This window comes from Diabrotica undecimpunctata, chromosome 7 (genome assembly GCF_040954645.1).
Source record: "Diabrotica undecimpunctata isolate CICGRU chromosome 7, icDiaUnde3, whole genome shotgun sequence".
Classification (NCBI taxonomy): domain Eukaryota; kingdom Metazoa; phylum Arthropoda; class Insecta; order Coleoptera; family Chrysomelidae; genus Diabrotica; species Diabrotica undecimpunctata.
This window is the reverse complement of record NC_092809.1, coordinates 50,742,126-50,759,905: the sequence shown is the minus strand read 5'-3', so window position 1 is coordinate 50,759,905 and position 17,780 is coordinate 50,742,126. Positions and strand designations below refer to the sequence as shown.

At 34.3% G+C, this 17,780-nt stretch overlaps 1 protein-coding gene across 2 annotated transcripts in view; it reads left to right on the top strand.

The window, feature by feature from the left end:
- The window catches only part of LOC140445337 (eukaryotic translation initiation factor 2-alpha kinase 1-like), a 42,741-nt gene that overhangs the window by 12,431 nt on the left and 12,530 nt on the right, over positions 1–17,780 (top strand). For both annotated transcript variants that reach the window (XR_011951386.1, XM_072537309.1), the window contains exons 4-5: positions 1,708–1,913; positions 12,554–12,943. Coding sequence is in view for 1 of the 2 variants with exons in the window: in XM_072537309.1 (XP_072393410.1) it covers positions 1,708–1,913; positions 12,554–12,940 (593 nt within the window). In the remaining variant the exon portion in view is untranslated. The remainder of the gene's footprint in view (positions 1–1,707; positions 1,914–12,553; positions 12,944–17,780) is intronic.

Genomic DNA, 17,780 nt, shown 5'->3' with positions numbered 1-17,780 from the left:
TTCGTTGGTTCATTAGTTTCTTTTCTATTATTGTATAATTTCTAATAATAAAAACGTGGTTTTGTGAAAGCCTAGCGTATGAATATTTAGACAGCTATTTACGATTAACTTAGCTATATTTGAAACAAAAATTTCTCAAGTATATTGTATCTTAATCTATTTTATTGCTAAATTGAAAAGAAAACATTTTTGAATAAGTTTTAAGGGGGGTGAGGTTTTGGGGGGGGTTAAAGGAATATGGAATGGATCTTAACAAAAATAAAACAAAAGTAGTAGTAGTCGTAGTAGTATGTAGACAATCATGTTAACACAAGAACTAGAAATAAATAACAGAATATTTTAAAATGGTAATATGTGATGAACAAAGCTTTATAAATAAAACAAATATACCAAATGAACAAAAATAAATGTTTTTAAGTCTATATACAGACTAATACTAAGGTTTGAATGTTATTTGTGGACTTGTAACTAAAAAATTAAAATCGAAGCAGTAGAAATGAGATATCTCCGAAGAAATAGTTGTCAAGATGTTACATGGATGGATAAAGTAAGAAATATAGTGATAAAGGACTAACTATATTCTATATAGCTATAGAACATTTAGAGTCAACTCCTAAATTTATAGAAAAAAGACAACCAAGTTTGTGGGGACATCTATAAAAAATTAACTCCAGACAAGTAAAATGGATAGACTTTCACGTTCACTCCATTGTCGTAGTCCTTTCCACCTGCTTATTATTTTGTATTGCTTACCTAGAGTCTCATAGAGTTTATGTATAAATGATTATTTATTTAAATCATGAATGTGTTGCTTGTGTGAGTCCATTTCAAAAGGTAAAAGAAATAATAAGTTAGACTTACTCACAATCAATTTAATTTAACTAATCGGACGACCGGTTTCGCTTTCTATAATATGCAAAGCATCTTCAGGTCACGATACAAAGTTAAAATGCTGAAAATAATAATCCCATATTAGGGTGTTGTCTAATAAAGATAAAAACATAGGTAGGTGATATAAATTATATAAATTACAGCAATTATGCCAATATTACATGTCTGTGGTTTTATAAATGAATAAAATGTTTAAGCAGACAAGGTAAGACCCACAAATTGGTAACATAGTCTATTAAACTGCAATGAATTAATAAATAAACCAATAAATAAACAGTAAACTGTAACAGTAAAAAACTGTTAAACAATTACAATAGTTGACCTGAGTTCTTCAATCAACAATCCAAGATAGTTTGAACCATGTTCTTTCAACCATCAATTAATAGAGTACCGGCATGTAAGTAATGTTTATTTATTGGTTTATTTATTAATTCATTACAGTTTAATAGACTATGTTACCAATTTGTGGGTCTTACCTTGTCTGCTTAAACATTTTATTCATTTATAAAACCACAGACATGTAATATTGGCATAATTGCTGTAATTTATATAATTTATATCACCTACCTATGTTTTTATCTTTATTAGACAACACCCTAATATGGGATTATTATTTTCAGCATTTTAACTTTGTATCGTGACCTGAAGATGCTTTGCATATTATAGAAAGCGAAACCGGTCGTCCGATTAGTTAAATTAAATTGATTGTGAGTAAGTCTAACTTATTATTTCTTTTACCTTTTGATTATTTATTTGTTAAACATATTTTACTTTAAATTAAAGATATAAACTATACTTTCTTAATTTTGACTGTAGGTCTAGAATATATTCACTCGAAAGACGTAGTCCACCATGACATTAAACCGAGCAATATTTTCATTCAAATGGAAAATGGTCAGTTATTGATACAGCTAGGAGACTTTGGACTGGCTTGTCCACTTCAAAGCGTTAGGCATAGTTTGGCGTTCGGGACGAAGCTGTACGCAGCTCCGGAACAGTTAGAAGGACAATGTGATAAAATGGTGAGTTAATTTTTTAAGGAATCTTTTTTCGGATCGATAAAATACTAGCAAAGCACGAATACAAAAACATTTTAATACATTACAATATTCACTATTTGACCATATTTTCGTAAAAAATAGGTATTTACATTGATTTCTACAAAAAAATCATTTAAAAAAAAATAAAACTTTTCAAAATAAAGATTTCAAGCTTAACCGAACCTAACTTAACCAAAGTAAATCAAACCAAACTTCTCACCAAGTCATCAAATTTCGCTCATTCGCACCTCAAATTTTATCATTTTCATATGAATCTTCTTCTTCAGATGCAAATCCACCAATGGATGTTAGCGATCACACTTTCCATTAATTCTCTATTTCTTGCAATATGTATCAGATAATGTATGTCGTTAATCCCTGTCCATTGCCTTATGTTTCGGAGCCAGGACATTTTCTTGCGTCCCATTCCTCTCTTGCCTTCAATTTTACCCTCGATTATAAGTTGGAGGAACTGGTATTTTTCATTTCGCATGATGTGACCTAGATACGCCGTTTTCCTTTTCTTGATGGTTTCGAAAAGTTGGCGTTTTTGGTTTATTCTTTTAAGGACATCTATATTTGTGATTTTCGCTGTCCATGGTATTTTTAGGATACGGCGATAGAGCCACATTTTGAAAGCTTCTAATCTGTTTATATCCCTCGTTTTGAGTGTCCAGCCCTCTACGCCATATAGCAGCACTGACCACACGTAGCACTTAGTAAACCTTAGTCTCAGTTGAAGATCGAATATTCTGAACAAGTCAGTACCTTCTTGAATTTTACGAAAGCTTGTCGAGCTTGCTCAATGCGACATTTTACTTCCCTGTCCGATGCCCAGTCTTCAAAAAGCCACGATACCAGGTATTTAAATTTACTCACTCTTTCAATGGACTTAGTATTCAGTGTTATGGTGGAGTTTTCAAGTGCATCCAAGTTTCTGGAGATGATCATAAATTTGATTTTTTTGGTATTAATCTCTAATCCCATTCGCTTACTGTATTCTCCGATTATAGTGACAAGTTGTTGAAGATCGACTATGTTATCACAAATTAAGACACCATCATCAGCATATTGTATGTTGTTGATCAATACTCCATTCACTTTGATTCCCATCTTTGCATCCTCCAAAGACTCTTGAAATATGGCTTCCGAATAAATGTTAAATAAAAGAGGGGAAAGCACACTGTCGAACGCTCCTTCTTATATGTATGGGTTTGGATATAGAATTGTCTATTTTTAACTGTGCCGTTTGATGCCAGTACAAGTTTTCAATGCATCTTATGTCTTTTTGATCTATATCAACTTTCTTGAGGATCTGCATTAACTTGTGGTGTTGGACACGATCAAACGCTTTTTGGTAATCTAAAAAGCATAGGAACACATCCTTCTTCTGATCGTAACATTTTTGCACCTGTGTTGCTACTATTGCTTCTCGTGTTCCTAAACCTTGCCTAAACCCGAACTGGGAGTCACTGATGTGTCATTCACATTTTTTGTATAATCTTTGATGTAGTATTTTTAAGAATATCTTTAAAGTGTGACTCATCAGGCTAATGAGTCTGTGATCCTCACATCTTTTTGCATTGACTTTCTTGGGCAGGGGAATAAAGGTAGAGCGTAACCACTGTTGAGGATAGCAGCCAGTTTAATAAATTAAGTTCAATATTTTGTGTAGTGCTGAAATTCCCCTTTCATCCAGTAATTTGAGTATTTCTGAGGGGATTTCATCTGGTCCAGGTGCCTTATTGTTTTTTGAATTTAATATGGCCTTTTCTATCTCCTCTTTGGTGATTGAAGGGCCAGTCAGCTGGTCGTCTGTATAAACTTCACTCATGGGTCTTTCGTCATGGAAGAGCTCCTGGATATAATTTTCCCATATATCAATTTTCTCCTTTTCACCCAGCCTTATCTGGTTATCTTGATTAACTATGGTAGTTGGTCTTCGTTTTCTGTATATTCCAGCAGTCTCCTTAAGCTTTTTATGTAAATTACGGTCGTCGTGCTGTCGTTGTAAATGTTCTAGATCGATACATTGTTGCTTAAGCCATTCATTTTTTGCTATTCTTATTTTTGCTTTTATTTGCCTGTTAATGTTTTCATACATATTGCTGCCATCTTGGTTATTCTTGTGTCTTCGTCGTTCTTCCATTAGTAATAGTATTTCTTCTGTCATCCATTTTTGCCTCTTGTTATTTCGTTTGTACCCTAAGTTGTTTTTCATGATGTCTGTTACAGCACTTGTAATCGTATTCCATGTTGGTGTTAGATCTTCGGCAATGTTTGTCGTCAATATTTGAATTTGTGCGCTTATTTCATTGCTTATTTCTGCTTGTATCATTGGGTCTTTCAGTTTGTCCAGTGCTATCTGTTGTTGAGTTTCAGGCTTGTTCTTGCATGAAAGAGCGATCTTTATGACGGCCACTAATAGTACGTGGTCAGAAGGGACATCTGCTCCAGGGTATGTGCAAGCTCTTTTGACAGTTGTGCTGAATCTACCGTTGATAAGAATGAAGTCTATTTGATTTCTTATTATGTTCTGAGCTCTATCGGCTGGAGATTTCCAAGTATAAAGGCGACCGGGGTGGAGTTGGAACCATGTGTTGGTAACTCTCATGTTTTCTTCTTGACAAAATTGTATAAGTCGGTCGCCCCTTTCGTTCCTTGTTCCAAGACCATAGGGTCCAACTACGTCTTCAAAGCTGCCCTTCCCTATTTTGGAATTAAAATCTCCCATAATTATGTTGACATCATGTTTCTTTGTCAATTTAAGTATAAAAGTGAAAAAGTGAAAAGTAAAATTTTGATTTCACTATAAAAGTTTTCCACTACTTCATCTGATGCGTCTGTAGTTGGTGTATAAACCTGTATGATGTTGAGATTATTTGGCTTCGCTTTAAGTTTTACTAAGGCTGTGCGGTCGGAATATGGTACAAACTCTGTGACAGCTCTCACCAATCTTTTAGTTATCATAATCCCGACCCCTTTTCTATGATCGCGGTCATCATTGCCTGAGTAAAAGAATGTTCCGCTTTCTGTAGTGCATTTACCGGATCCAGGCCACCAGGTTTCTGAGATCCCAAGGATATCTAGATCAAATCTGCTCATTTCTTGAGTTAGGTTAGCCAGCTTCCCGGCTTCAAATAAGCTGCGTGTATTCCAGGTGCCTATCTTTAATGTCTTTCTTAAGTTTGCTCGTACGTTTGAAACATTCAAGACCGCTCCCCCCGGAGATCCGATTGGGGAACTATTTATACCTCCGAATAATTTTGAGTTGAATGTATTCATGTAATTGTCTTGGGAAATATAAGGAAGGTGGTATCCCGTTGCCTTCCTTCATGCCGCTTCAGGGCTTAGTTTTCAGCCGCCCACTATGGAACAGACGCCGTTTGCAACCGCCCATTCTGGGTACAGACGTTGCTTTTTTCACCATATCTGGCTACCCTCACTTAGTTTAGCCTGCAGACCAATGCAGTTACCCAGGGTGTGGCACGTGGAGCCATAAGTGAGAGTTGGGTGTCTTATGAGGACCAGTTATCAAGAACCATCTCCCGTCTATGACGTTCGATGTGGTCGTTCCGATGAAAGGTACTACCTCTATAACACAACCCTACACCCCTTCATATGAATGATTCATATTTAATCAAATTGCATAAAGTTGTACAACCTTCTCAAAAATATGCCGACAACTCTTGAGTTGTCTTGGGCTGGAATATAGCAACTTTCCACATTGATTGGAACTGCTCTTATAATGCAGACATTGGTAATATATTTCAAATTAGGTAATACAATGGAAAGCACATATTAATCCTAAGTATAATTATTTTGTCACATTCGGTAGCAGCACTCTTGATATTTTTTATAAAATTTAAATCGTCACTCTCTTGAATACAAGAAAAATCTGCACCCATGTCCATACGACGATTATTTTTATAACACAATTTATAAAGTATTCATTCATGATACTATAACAAACAGCATATGCTCACTTGCCATTCTAATTTCAATCGACTTTAATTACGATAAGTAATTTGTAAAATTAATTAAAGAAATACGTATATGAATGGACATAATACATAAGAAAATGGACAGTGTGGGTTCATTCAAAGAGGGTGGCTACCAAGAGAGTAATGGGCGGCTACGAAATTTTAAAGCCAGGCACGCAATCTGGGAGTTGGACTTAAGTGGAGAGAAGCTTTCAGCTGACCCTAAAGCTGCTGAAAACTTCATTGAAACTTTTAAAGTTGTATACAATTGTATACAATGTTGATGAAAAGGGCCTAAACTGGAAAGTCTTGCCAAAAACTACATTGGCTTCCAAAAGAGAATCCAGTGCTCCTGGTCACAAAGTAAGCAAAGAGCGCGTGACTACCCTTAATTGTGTTAACGCAACCGTAAATCATAGATTACCCCTACTGATGATAGGAAAATCCAAAAATCCCAGGACATTCAAGAATGTAAAAAACTTCCCGTGGTCTATAAAAACCAAAAAAAGGCTTGGATGACTGCTACTTTATTTACAGAGTGGTTTGATGAAGTGTTCATACCTGAAGTCAAAAAACATCAAAAGAAATTGGGAAAAGAAGGCAGCATGGCGCTGTTACTTCTGAATAATGCACCCCCCCCCCCCCAACCTGAAAACCTGCTAGAAAGATAAGATGGAAGATTTCGAGCAATGTTTTTGCCACCAAACGTAACGAGTTTGTTGCAGCCGATGGATCAGTCGGTTATTGAAACAATGAAGCGTCATTATAGGAGGCAATTGATTAGGAAACTGTTGATAGAAAATGAAAATGAAGAAGGCATTGCCGCTCATCACAAAAAAATCAATTTAAAAGATTGCTCGTATATGGTGGCGGAAGCGTGGAGTATGGTTACGGCGACAATATTGAGAAGGGCTTGGAATAAATTGAAAGGAATTTCAACAAAGGAGGAGCTACAGAAAGAGAAGGAAGAGAAGCAGCTCCAAAAACAAGAGGAAGAGAGAGAGGAGGAAAATGACGAGGTAACGGTTGAAGAAATCAGAGATATCATCGTAAACATTCCCGGATGTTCCGAGTGCAGTGCAGAGGATGTAGAGGAGTGGTTGTTAAGTGATTGTACGGATCCCGGATTTCAGATTCTCGATGATAATGAACTCGTCCAAAGTGTTGTGACAGCAGGAAGTGATGACCCGGAACCGGAAGACGAGGACTTCGCTACCAGCTAGACGAGGGGCCGACTGCGAGTGAGGCATTTGTAGGGCTAGATACCGCGCTTAAATGGATGAAGCGGCAACCAGAGTGTGACCACCTGCAACTCCTCACCGTCAAAATAATGCGAGACTTGGTGGCGCGGAAACGATTCAAGTCAGAAAAACAACTGACTCTGCCTGATATGTTAAAAAATAATTCATTTTACTGTGATTCAGTATTGTGTGTCAATATTACGTAATGTAAACTTTGTCATTTACATATTGTTATGTATACCTACTGTATTGTTTTTCATAATAAATACCGTATATGTTCTCCATTGTGTTTTGCTGTAATTACGTTTCTTTCCCGGAAAAGGCCTTTCTCGAGAAAAATCCAATTATCCGGATTTTTTATTATCCGGATCGGGTCCGGTCCCAATTAATCAGGATAATTGGAGTTCTACTATATATGAATCCACGATTTGATTGCGTATATTACAAACAAAATAAATATTGCTACAAGACATAAATTAAATATAAAATGCCGATAAAATATAAAGAATTTGAAACTTAAAGGAAAAGCGTGTCAACCTTCAGACTTAATGAATATCATTTAGACATTTATTTTACAATCTTCGTGATTTTTCTCTTGCGGGTATTGTAATTATCTTTAATATTTTTATTTAGCATTCTAGCGTATTTTAAAATACATTTTACATCTAAAAAAAGTAATTTTACATATTCGCTAACATTTACATATTTTGCAGCTTCTATTAGGTTTTTCAAATAATTTTTAGTTATTTTTAATGTGTTGCCATTATAACTACGAAAAATATGTTCCAGTTCACTACATCTACTTACAAATTCTAGTATTGGTTTGAGTAAACCACCCTCAGAAACGTTGTTTACCCAAGAAAACGATTTATCGTTAGCGTCCGGAATATATCCAAGTATTTCTTTTTTTGTAACTTAAATGCAATGAAACCGCCTAATTTTTTCAATTCATCCCATTCCAGGTCTTTTATATTCGAATTAATAAAATCTTGATGACTGTCAATTAAATCTTCAAGGTTAATTTCTGTATCACCACTAGGAAGGTTTAGTGAGGAAAAGATTTCTTCAGTGACAATTTCACAATTAATTATACTATTAATAGTCATATTCACAGACTCTGATATATCATCTACGTTTTGCAGATGTTGAAATAATTTCATCATTTCTACCCATTATATAGTTTCTTAAAGGAAGATATTTGGACCAACCCAATGCAGCGATGGTTCGTGGAGAATTAAAATGAACCACGAGCTGGATGAACTAATGCAGAGCGCAGATATTGTCAGATTTGTAAAGTCACAAAGACTAAACTGGCTTGGTCACCTAGAAAGAATGCCAGATAATCGAGCTGGAAAAGTAGTCCAGAGATGGAAGCCCAAAGGAAACAGAACAAGAGGAAGGCCCCGTAAAAGATGGATAGACGACGTAGAGAGGGATCTTAAAACCATGAACATCAGGCAGTGGCGAAGGAAAGTATCCGACAGGGCAGAATGGAAGAACATTGTTAAGCAGGCCAAGACTCACAAAGGGTTGTAGCGCCACTAGAAGAAGAAGAAGATATAGTTTCTTAATCTATACTTAAACTCCATAGCAGTTAATGATCATGTAGACCACAAATTGCACTTAAAATTGAAAATAGGCCTTCTAGAGAGTTCTGGTTAAGATTATAAGTTAATATCATCATCATTTTGGCTTTACAACCCTGTGTGGGTCCTAGCCTCCCCAAGAATTTTTCTCCAGTCGTCCCTATCCATCGCCTTCCTCCGCCAAGCACGTATTTCCATATTTCTCATGTCTTCATCGATGTTATCTAGGAATCTTGTTCTGGGTCTTCCTCTTCTTCTTTGACCAATAGGTCTATCAAGGAGCGTTTTTCTAGCTGGGTCGGTTTGCTCCATCCGCATAACATGGCCTACCCACCTTAGACGTCCTATCTTTATGTGTTTTACGATATCTGGTTCCTGGTATATCCTATAGAGTTCGAAGTTGTATCGTCTTCTCCAGACACCATTTTCATTTACCGCTCCATAGATGCGCCTTAGTATTTTTCTTTCGAAACATCCTAACATGTTTTCATTACTTTTTGTTAAAGTCCAGGTTTCTGAACCATATGTTAGGACTGGGCGTATTATTGTTTTGTAGAGTTTTACTTTTGTATTTCTTGATATAACTGTAGATTTAAAAAGGAGATTAAGCCCAAAATAGCATCTATTAGCCGTGCAAATTCTGCGGTTTATCTCTGCGGTAGTGTCATTTTCAGTATTGACGAGCGTTCCCAGGTATACAAATTCGTTAACTGCTTCGATGACGTCATTTTCTATAACAAGTGGCCGTAGTGTTTGTGGTTGCGTACCTATTTTCATGTATTTTGTTTTGTTGGTGTTTATTATTAAACCCATTTTTGTAGCCGCTTCCTTTAATGCTACGTACGCCTCTCGTGCTGCGTTTTCCGTTCTCCCAACAATATTGATATCATCAGCATATGCTAAGATTTGCACAGATTTGTTATATATTGAACCGGTAGTTGTGATTTGTGACGTACGTATTACTTTTTCCAAAGCTAGATTGAATAGTATACAGGAGAGTGGGTCTCCCTGACGTAGTCCGTTATTTGTTTTAAAAGGTTCAGAGAGTTCCCCCTGGATTCGTACTTTGCATTCAACTTTTTCAAGGGTTAGTTTGGTTAAACTTACCAACTGATTTGGTACTCCTAGGTCTATCATTGCTCTAAACAATTCTCTTCTATTTACAGAGTCGTAGGCTGCCTTGTAGTCTATAAATATGTGGTGCGTGTCTACACCGTATTCCAGTGTTTTCTCTAGAATTTGTCTTAGGGTTGAAATCTGATGAATTGTTGATTTACCACCTCTGAAACCAGCCTGGTATTGTCCTATTATTCGCTCTGCATATGGTGCCATACGATGGCATAGTATATTGGAGAATATTTTATACGCTGCATTTAGGAGCGTAATTCCTCGATAGTTAGAGCATTCAAAGATATCACCCTTTTTGTGTATGGTGCAAAGTATTCCAATATTCCAATCATTGGGAAGGGACTTCTGTATCCATATTTCTTTTATAAGCTGCTTATAAGTTAATAGTTAATATATATTTTACATTAGTCATTTTTTAAGTCAACAAAAAGTTGTTTTAAAATTCGTATAGATATAATTATATCTCGCTGAAATGTATGTAAAGAGTTAGATCCAATTCCAATTTCATTTTATTCTTTCAAAGGCAATCCATATGCTTTTATATGACTTCTAGCGTAACTGTGGGACACTCTAGAGTTAAAAATATCAAACCAATCATTAACAGTTTTGAAGAGGTCAGAGCATTCAAACCCGTTGTTATGATTTTTTATACAAACCTAAAACTCCTAATCTAGAAATGGCTCGAGAAACGGTGTGTGAAGATAATTTAGGGCAAATTGTGTAGTGTCGTTTTTCTTATTATATTCATAAGATCTCTGAATTTTCATCTCGTCAAAAAGCAAAACACAGGCATTCTCCATTTTGGACATCTCGTTGTTTTTCATCAGTGTCAGGACTATATTTAATATACCTAAAAATATATTCGTAAAATGCACTTAATTAAAAACTACAGTATTTTTCTTATTTTAGACTGAATATATTAATTCACTGAATTATCAAAATGGATTTGCCTGGTTGCAAATTTATTTTACTTGCCCATCGTCTTAACGTTCCTACAGCCGGAAGGGGATAGCCTCTTTTTCTTAATAAACGATAGGACCTTGCCCTCGCAGCATACCAAGAAAGTGCCCAAGCAATATCTTCAATTGTCCACTTAATTTGTTTTTTAATTCTTCATTGAATATAGTGTTTTCACTGAAATTAAATAATTTTTAAGTAGATCATAACTATTAATATAGATTTTAAAAATAGAATTTTTCCTCTTGCATTGCAGTTTGAGTAGCGATACCTTAAAATTTTTGTCGCAAGTTTCTTCTACTGCTTTTTTTGGAATCTCATTTGATATTACAGGTTGTACTTCATTTGTGTTTTCTCTGTAATAAAAGTTAAATATAAAAAGAACACATTTTACTACCTCATTCGTAGTAAAACATACATCCAAAGTGATTTTTTTAAAGACCTATCAAAAATAAAGTATTACTTCAAATTGAGAGTTCTATTAAAATGGCCATTAGTATCAATAGAAACATTTGCGCTATTAAAATGTGTATAAAACCAAAATACTTACATGGTTTTCAATATATTTCTTTTCTCCATTCTTCTTTTGCGTCTCTTTTTAGGCGATGTTGTAGCGCTTGGGGTTTTTATTAAATGAAGATAAAGTATGGCATCAACCATTTCTCAACTTCTGTTGTTTGTCAGGCAATCCGAGTACTTTTTCTTTTAAACAATAGTCAACGTCTGTAAAATGTTTTGAGCATAGGAAAAACAAAAAAACGACACTTCGAAAAAGTTTTACTTTTCTTTTATTATTATTGTTTAAACAGCTCACCACTGAACAATACATTATGGCAAACAAATAATTAGTTTTCTTTATAAAGAAACTACAGGTAGGCGAGAGGAAGTTGCGTACGATAAACAAATTAGGTGATATTAACACAGTAAATTGAATGTTTTCACCACAAAATTTATAAAACGATATAATATCCAAAGTCTTTACTACATCAATGAATAAATAAAAATCTCATTCACTGCGTTTTGCAGCACACCGGATAGCAAACTCGATTAACACAGCCTAATTAACATGAACACAGATAGAGCATTTAACTTGGCGCCATTAAAGTAGTCTCTGGCTTACGTCAGAGGTGTGCGAGAGAGATGTAAGAACATGCGCGTTGACTTATCTTATCTGTTTGTTATAGTATCATGGTATTCATTTATTGCAGAAATGCAAAAATTATTAAGGAATCACAACGTTCCCTCCCTTTTTATTATCCAATTTTTTTGTATAGAAAATCTTTTTTCTCCTCTGACAGCTAGATAAAGTAAACATGTTTCTAATCGCGTTGTATTCCTTCCAAGATTGTATGCTTTTGTATTTTTTGTATGAACTCATTACTTTGCCCGATTTGATACCCAGCTATTTAGTGGCTTGAATCATGTACGCCTAGTGGTAATACATTAAAGATAGACTTTTTAGTTTGAAAACGTTCTGTGATGTAGCCCGAAAGGGTCTTTTGAATTATATACCATTTATAAAGGATTTTAAATAAAACTTTTTTGAAATCAACACAATTCAGGACAACATCATGAATAAATAATTATTATATGTAATAATAATAAATTTGCTGTCATGCATTTCCAAACCGAATATAGTTACAAGATATACCTGCTTTGTAAGAAATTTTTGAATTTCGCAGCCTGTACAAGTTCTTCACATAATTAACACACTATTTGTTTTTCAGAGCGATATGTATTCCCTAGGAATAGTTCTCTTCGAATTAATAGAAAATTTTCGCACTGACATGGAACGAGTAAAATCAATTACAGAGCTGCGAAATGGTCACACACCAACTCATCTCTCGACGACACACCCCCAAATCGCCGACATGATCAAAAAATTAATCGTTAATAGCCCCGAACTTCGACCAAACACGACAGCCCTTTTACAAACACTGAAACCCCAGAGCGAGGAAGTGGAACAGCTGAAGGTAGAAGTTGTGGATCTACGTGAAGACAACGCGGTGCTACGCCAAGAAAACGGGGTCCTACGAGAAGAAATTACTGACCTGCGTGTAGAAAATGCACACCTCAAAGAGTTGCTCAAAATGCATGGCATTCATAGTGTGTGAAATGTAAGTTTGTGATAGAATAATTGCATCATTTTTATTTATTTTTGCATTTTTTCAGTCTTATATTTTTTATCACAATGGGTCTGATAATTTAATATTTATCATTTATCAATAGTGTATTATTTAGTGACATGCATTTGTGTTTTATCGATTTTCTACTAGTCTAATAGGTTCGATCAATGTTACTGGTATATGTTGATTAACCACTAGGAGTATCCTTTTGCGACTATACATTCATTTTGAAAGTCTAGTAGCTTCACTTATTTTTATTGTTAAATACACTATATTCTGTTAAATACAGTGTTTAATACTTTTTATGCGTTTGAATCAACTTTCTAAGCACTTTTTTTGTTCCAATCGAGTAGGTCCTTAATTATATTAACGTTAATCTAAAATTGTCCTTAAACAGGGTCCTTAAACACGGACACGTGTATTAAAATAAATAGACTTGAAGATTGCCACGGTTTTAGTAACGCCAATCCAAAGGAGTATAGTATGTAACTGTTTGTATGGGAAAGTAAAATTGTTGCATTTATAAGATTTAAAATAATAAAAGAACAAAGTTAATGCATTTTAAAAACAAAAATTTCTAGCCGGATGGAAATCGAACCACTCTCCCCTAAGTGACAGCTGGGCATACTCCCCGCTAGTAGGACATTTGAATAGTAGTAACTGTCGTAGTAATTTCGGTAAAGAATATATATATATATATATATATATATATATATATATATATATATATATATATATATATATATATATATGTATATATATATATATATATATATATATATATATATATATATATATATATATCTATTCTTTACCGATTTTAATTTTCTAATATTTATAGTAGGTTCCTGCGGAAAGAAAATTGCACAGAAAATTTAAAAATCTCAAAATATATATATATATATATATATATATATATATATATATATATATATATATATATATATATATATATATATATATATATATATTGACCATACGAATATCTTCAGAGTGAAAATAAATCATGAACATGTCTCTAAATAATACGCTTAGTGATAAAAAATATTTCAAATCATTGGGTTGAACGACCGCAAGTGTTCAAAATTTATCATTTGTGCGAATTAATGTGTGTGGTGTTTACAAATTTTTTTAAAGAAATAAGAAAAACAAAAAAAAAGATTGTGCACAATACAAATGATTGCATAGTTTGATTAAGTTTAAACAAAATAAAGTTGTTTGGTAGGAAAATATCCGTTTGCAAATTGTGTAATAATTTTCGAAATATTTGTTCAATTTTTAAAAACAAAAAAATCATAAACAGTTTATTGTTTGCGTTTTGTGCATTGTTTACGCAAGTAAATGATTTCTGTTTGATTTTCGTGTTTTAAACTTTTATATTGCGAAAAATATTGGTCCCGACAACGCGGTGTTATTATAAACGTCACAGGTCATTTTTTGAGGTTACATCTACGATCTGATACTACTATATTGATAGATGAAGAGACTTGTTCTGCGTATGCCTAACGATCCTAACGACTGGATTAGTGTGAAATATATACGTATTTAGGTGTATGCAACAATAAAAATGTACAGGAAGCACCATTGCTCTAAAAAACGTTGAGATATATTTTTTAAATAGTTCACCCTATATATTTTTTTAGTACTTTATAATCTATAAATTAAAAATATATTTGTAAAATTAAATATTTCTAACTTAATGTTAATTTAAAATGTATGGGTAGAAAACAGCAAAAAAATATACCAGGTGCACCATTAGTATAAAATTTCGTCGAGATTTATTTTTTAAATATTTCACGCATATACTTTTTCCATCATTCCGCGACCAATAAATTAGCAATATAATCATAAAATCGGATATTTCTAGCTTAATTTGTTCGATTTATTGAAAAAGTTTTATTACAGCAAGATTTTTATTACTATTTGTTTCTTGATCTTCCTCTTCAGTTTTTTCACATGGTGCAGTCATTTTCTTCTCGTACTTCTTGTTTATTAATGACTTTCCATGTAATTCTATGACTTCTTCCTTTTTCGGTTGGTTGGCTGTTCGTCGTACAACCATCTTAAGTTTTTCTGTCTCAGTAGATATATTGTATTATTTTTTGCCTCAGATCTCCAGTTATACCTTCTTTTCTATTCAATGTCCATAATTCATAGCCTTAAAAACCAATCTCTTGGGAGGGATGTTGCTTTAATTTCAATAGGGAAAAAAACAAAAGTATTTTGTTGTAATTAAAACAAAAGTATTTTGTTTTAATTGCTTGTCAAATTTTCATCCGATTAAACCGATTTTTTTATCTTCATAAGATATAATATCTGATTCATAGCGCTCTGCACCTCTCTGACATTGCTGTTTGGGCTCCAGCAAACCGTGTTGTTTTTGGTCGTCTTCGTTTTCTTCGCCTGCAGGAGGTTTCCAATCCAATAATAATTTCCCTACGGGATGCTGTGTCATTCCCTCTACATGTCCATACCAAATAAGCACTTTTTGCTGTCTTTCTTTCATGATGGTGGTTGTTAAGTATATAACAAGCAAAATCTCCTTTTTAAAAGCTTCAACGGCTTAGTCTGATGTTGAAAATCATTGACCATGCAATTAATTTGTCACTTTTAGTAACTTCAAGAAACTCTCTCTGACCAAATTTAAATTCTTTACCACATAAACTCATCATCAATGCACTCCTGTTTACTTTCTTTTAATTGATAGTAAAAAACCCATTTTCTAAAAACAACCAACAATCCGTATTTTTTTATTATTATTATTATTTATTCTAAAAGGGTTCTGTAATTGTAACAGCTCAATATTATTACATTTTGTCACTTTCCTTGACAGTACAAATGTCAAACGTCCGGGAACAGAGGATGGTTAATTTATACCGTCAATGGTGACGTGGTTTGGATGGAGGTTGGCGTGGGGATTGGCGCAGAAGTTGACGCGAACATTTCTGACAGTAGGATTTTGATTGGCGGGTGGAACGGATGATATTTTCTTTATGAGATATCTCCATGTCGAAGGTAACCCTATGTCGTCATCTCTTTTATTGAAACAATTTGGCCTTTGTTCAATTTCTATGGCTTCTCGGATAATTCTTGGTTTATGGGAGCGGATGTGTGCTATGGTTCTGGAGTTTTCAAAATCAATTTTGTGACCTGTATGAAGATAGTGTCCTAGAGCTGAAATTGTATCGGAATTTCGAACAGAAATGGAATGTTCATAAATCCTATTTTGGATTCTACGATTTGTTTGTCCTATACAAGATCGGGGGCAGTCTGCACAAGGAATTTTATAAATTCCGTGTTGTTCGTTTGGAATGTTGCCTTTGATTGGTCGGACAAGAGATGAAAGTTTTTGTTAAGGGGTAAATATCTCTTGATTTAAGAATTTTGTCTATTTTGTAAGTGATACCTTTGATGTAAGGAAGAAAAGCTTTCGTATGATGAAGACCCAAGTCTTTAGGTTGAGATTGATGTCTGTGGATGCTCCTATTGATGTGATTTTCGTGGTAACCGTTTTGGACGAGGGCTTGTTTTAAACTAGAGAGCTCAGCGGATCTACTTGCATCATCGCAAAGGCGTATGGATCTGGAGACAAGGGTATTAATTACTCAATTAATTTGTGAAGGTGGATGATGAGAGTTGGCATCCAAGTAACGATTTGTATGTGTGGGTTTTCGATAAGCAGAGTGATGAAAACCTTGGAATTGGTCTTTCTTTGGGATAACGTCGACAAACGGTAGGGATAAATCAGTTTCCACCTCAATCGTGAATTGGATACTAGAATGTATACCATTCAGATGAGTTTGAAAAGACACCAAAGCATCCCTGCCCTAGGACCAAATGACGAATGTATCGTCAACATATCGTAGCCAACATGTGGGTTTGAGCATTGATGTGGATAGTGCTAGGGTCTCGAAGTCTTCCATAAAGATATTGGCAATTACTGGAGATAGTGGGGAGGCCATTGGGGCACCATTTATTTGTCTGTAGAATTGATTTTGGAAGATGAAATAAGTGTTGGACATACAATGTTTAACGAGAGATAAGTGGTCTTGCTGGATACTGTATTTAGTTTTCAGAATGTTTTGAGTTTCGTCTTTAGGAATGTTTGTAAAGAGTGAAAAGATATCGAAACTTACTAGAATGTCTGACGGTGAGATAAGGTATTGTTTATATATTTCAACTAAAAACTACAGTGTTGCCACATCCCAAAATTAAAGAAGGAATCCTCGTAATTGGGATATATATTCATATTCCTATTTTAATCATCTTAAAGACATGCTTTAATTTTAGAATTGTTCCTGCTTCTACGAACTTTATTTATTCTGCTCTGTACCGCCAAACTGTCTTCGTTTCTATCGTTTATGTTTACTTCTAGGTACACAGAGTTATCTGTGCTTTTAAATCTATAAATTTTTGCCTCTTAGAATAGTTTTTGATTTTTGAGTGAAGGCTCGTTTTCTAATCAACATTTCTTAGGGCAATTGATACCTTTGTTCTCATTACTCCAAGGATTGGTCTTTGTGTGTGTATAGTGTACCTTAGGTATGTGTGTGACTTATTGCAAGTATTTCTTCTGGGGCCAAATTAAGAAGTGTCGTAGACAAAGAGCGTCCTTGTTGTACCCCGCGGCTCGTTCTGAAAGGTTCTGATTTCTTCCTATGTACTGTTACTTTATTGTCTGTATTGGTTAGTGTCATTTTTGCCTGTTTAAAAAGTTTTTTTGTCTTGTTTAGTTTATCATTGGTTTCGGACAATTATTTTGTTTGTCGAAGGCTTTTCTAAAATCTACAAATAATCGAAGATTGGTAATCATAATGGCTATTTTTAT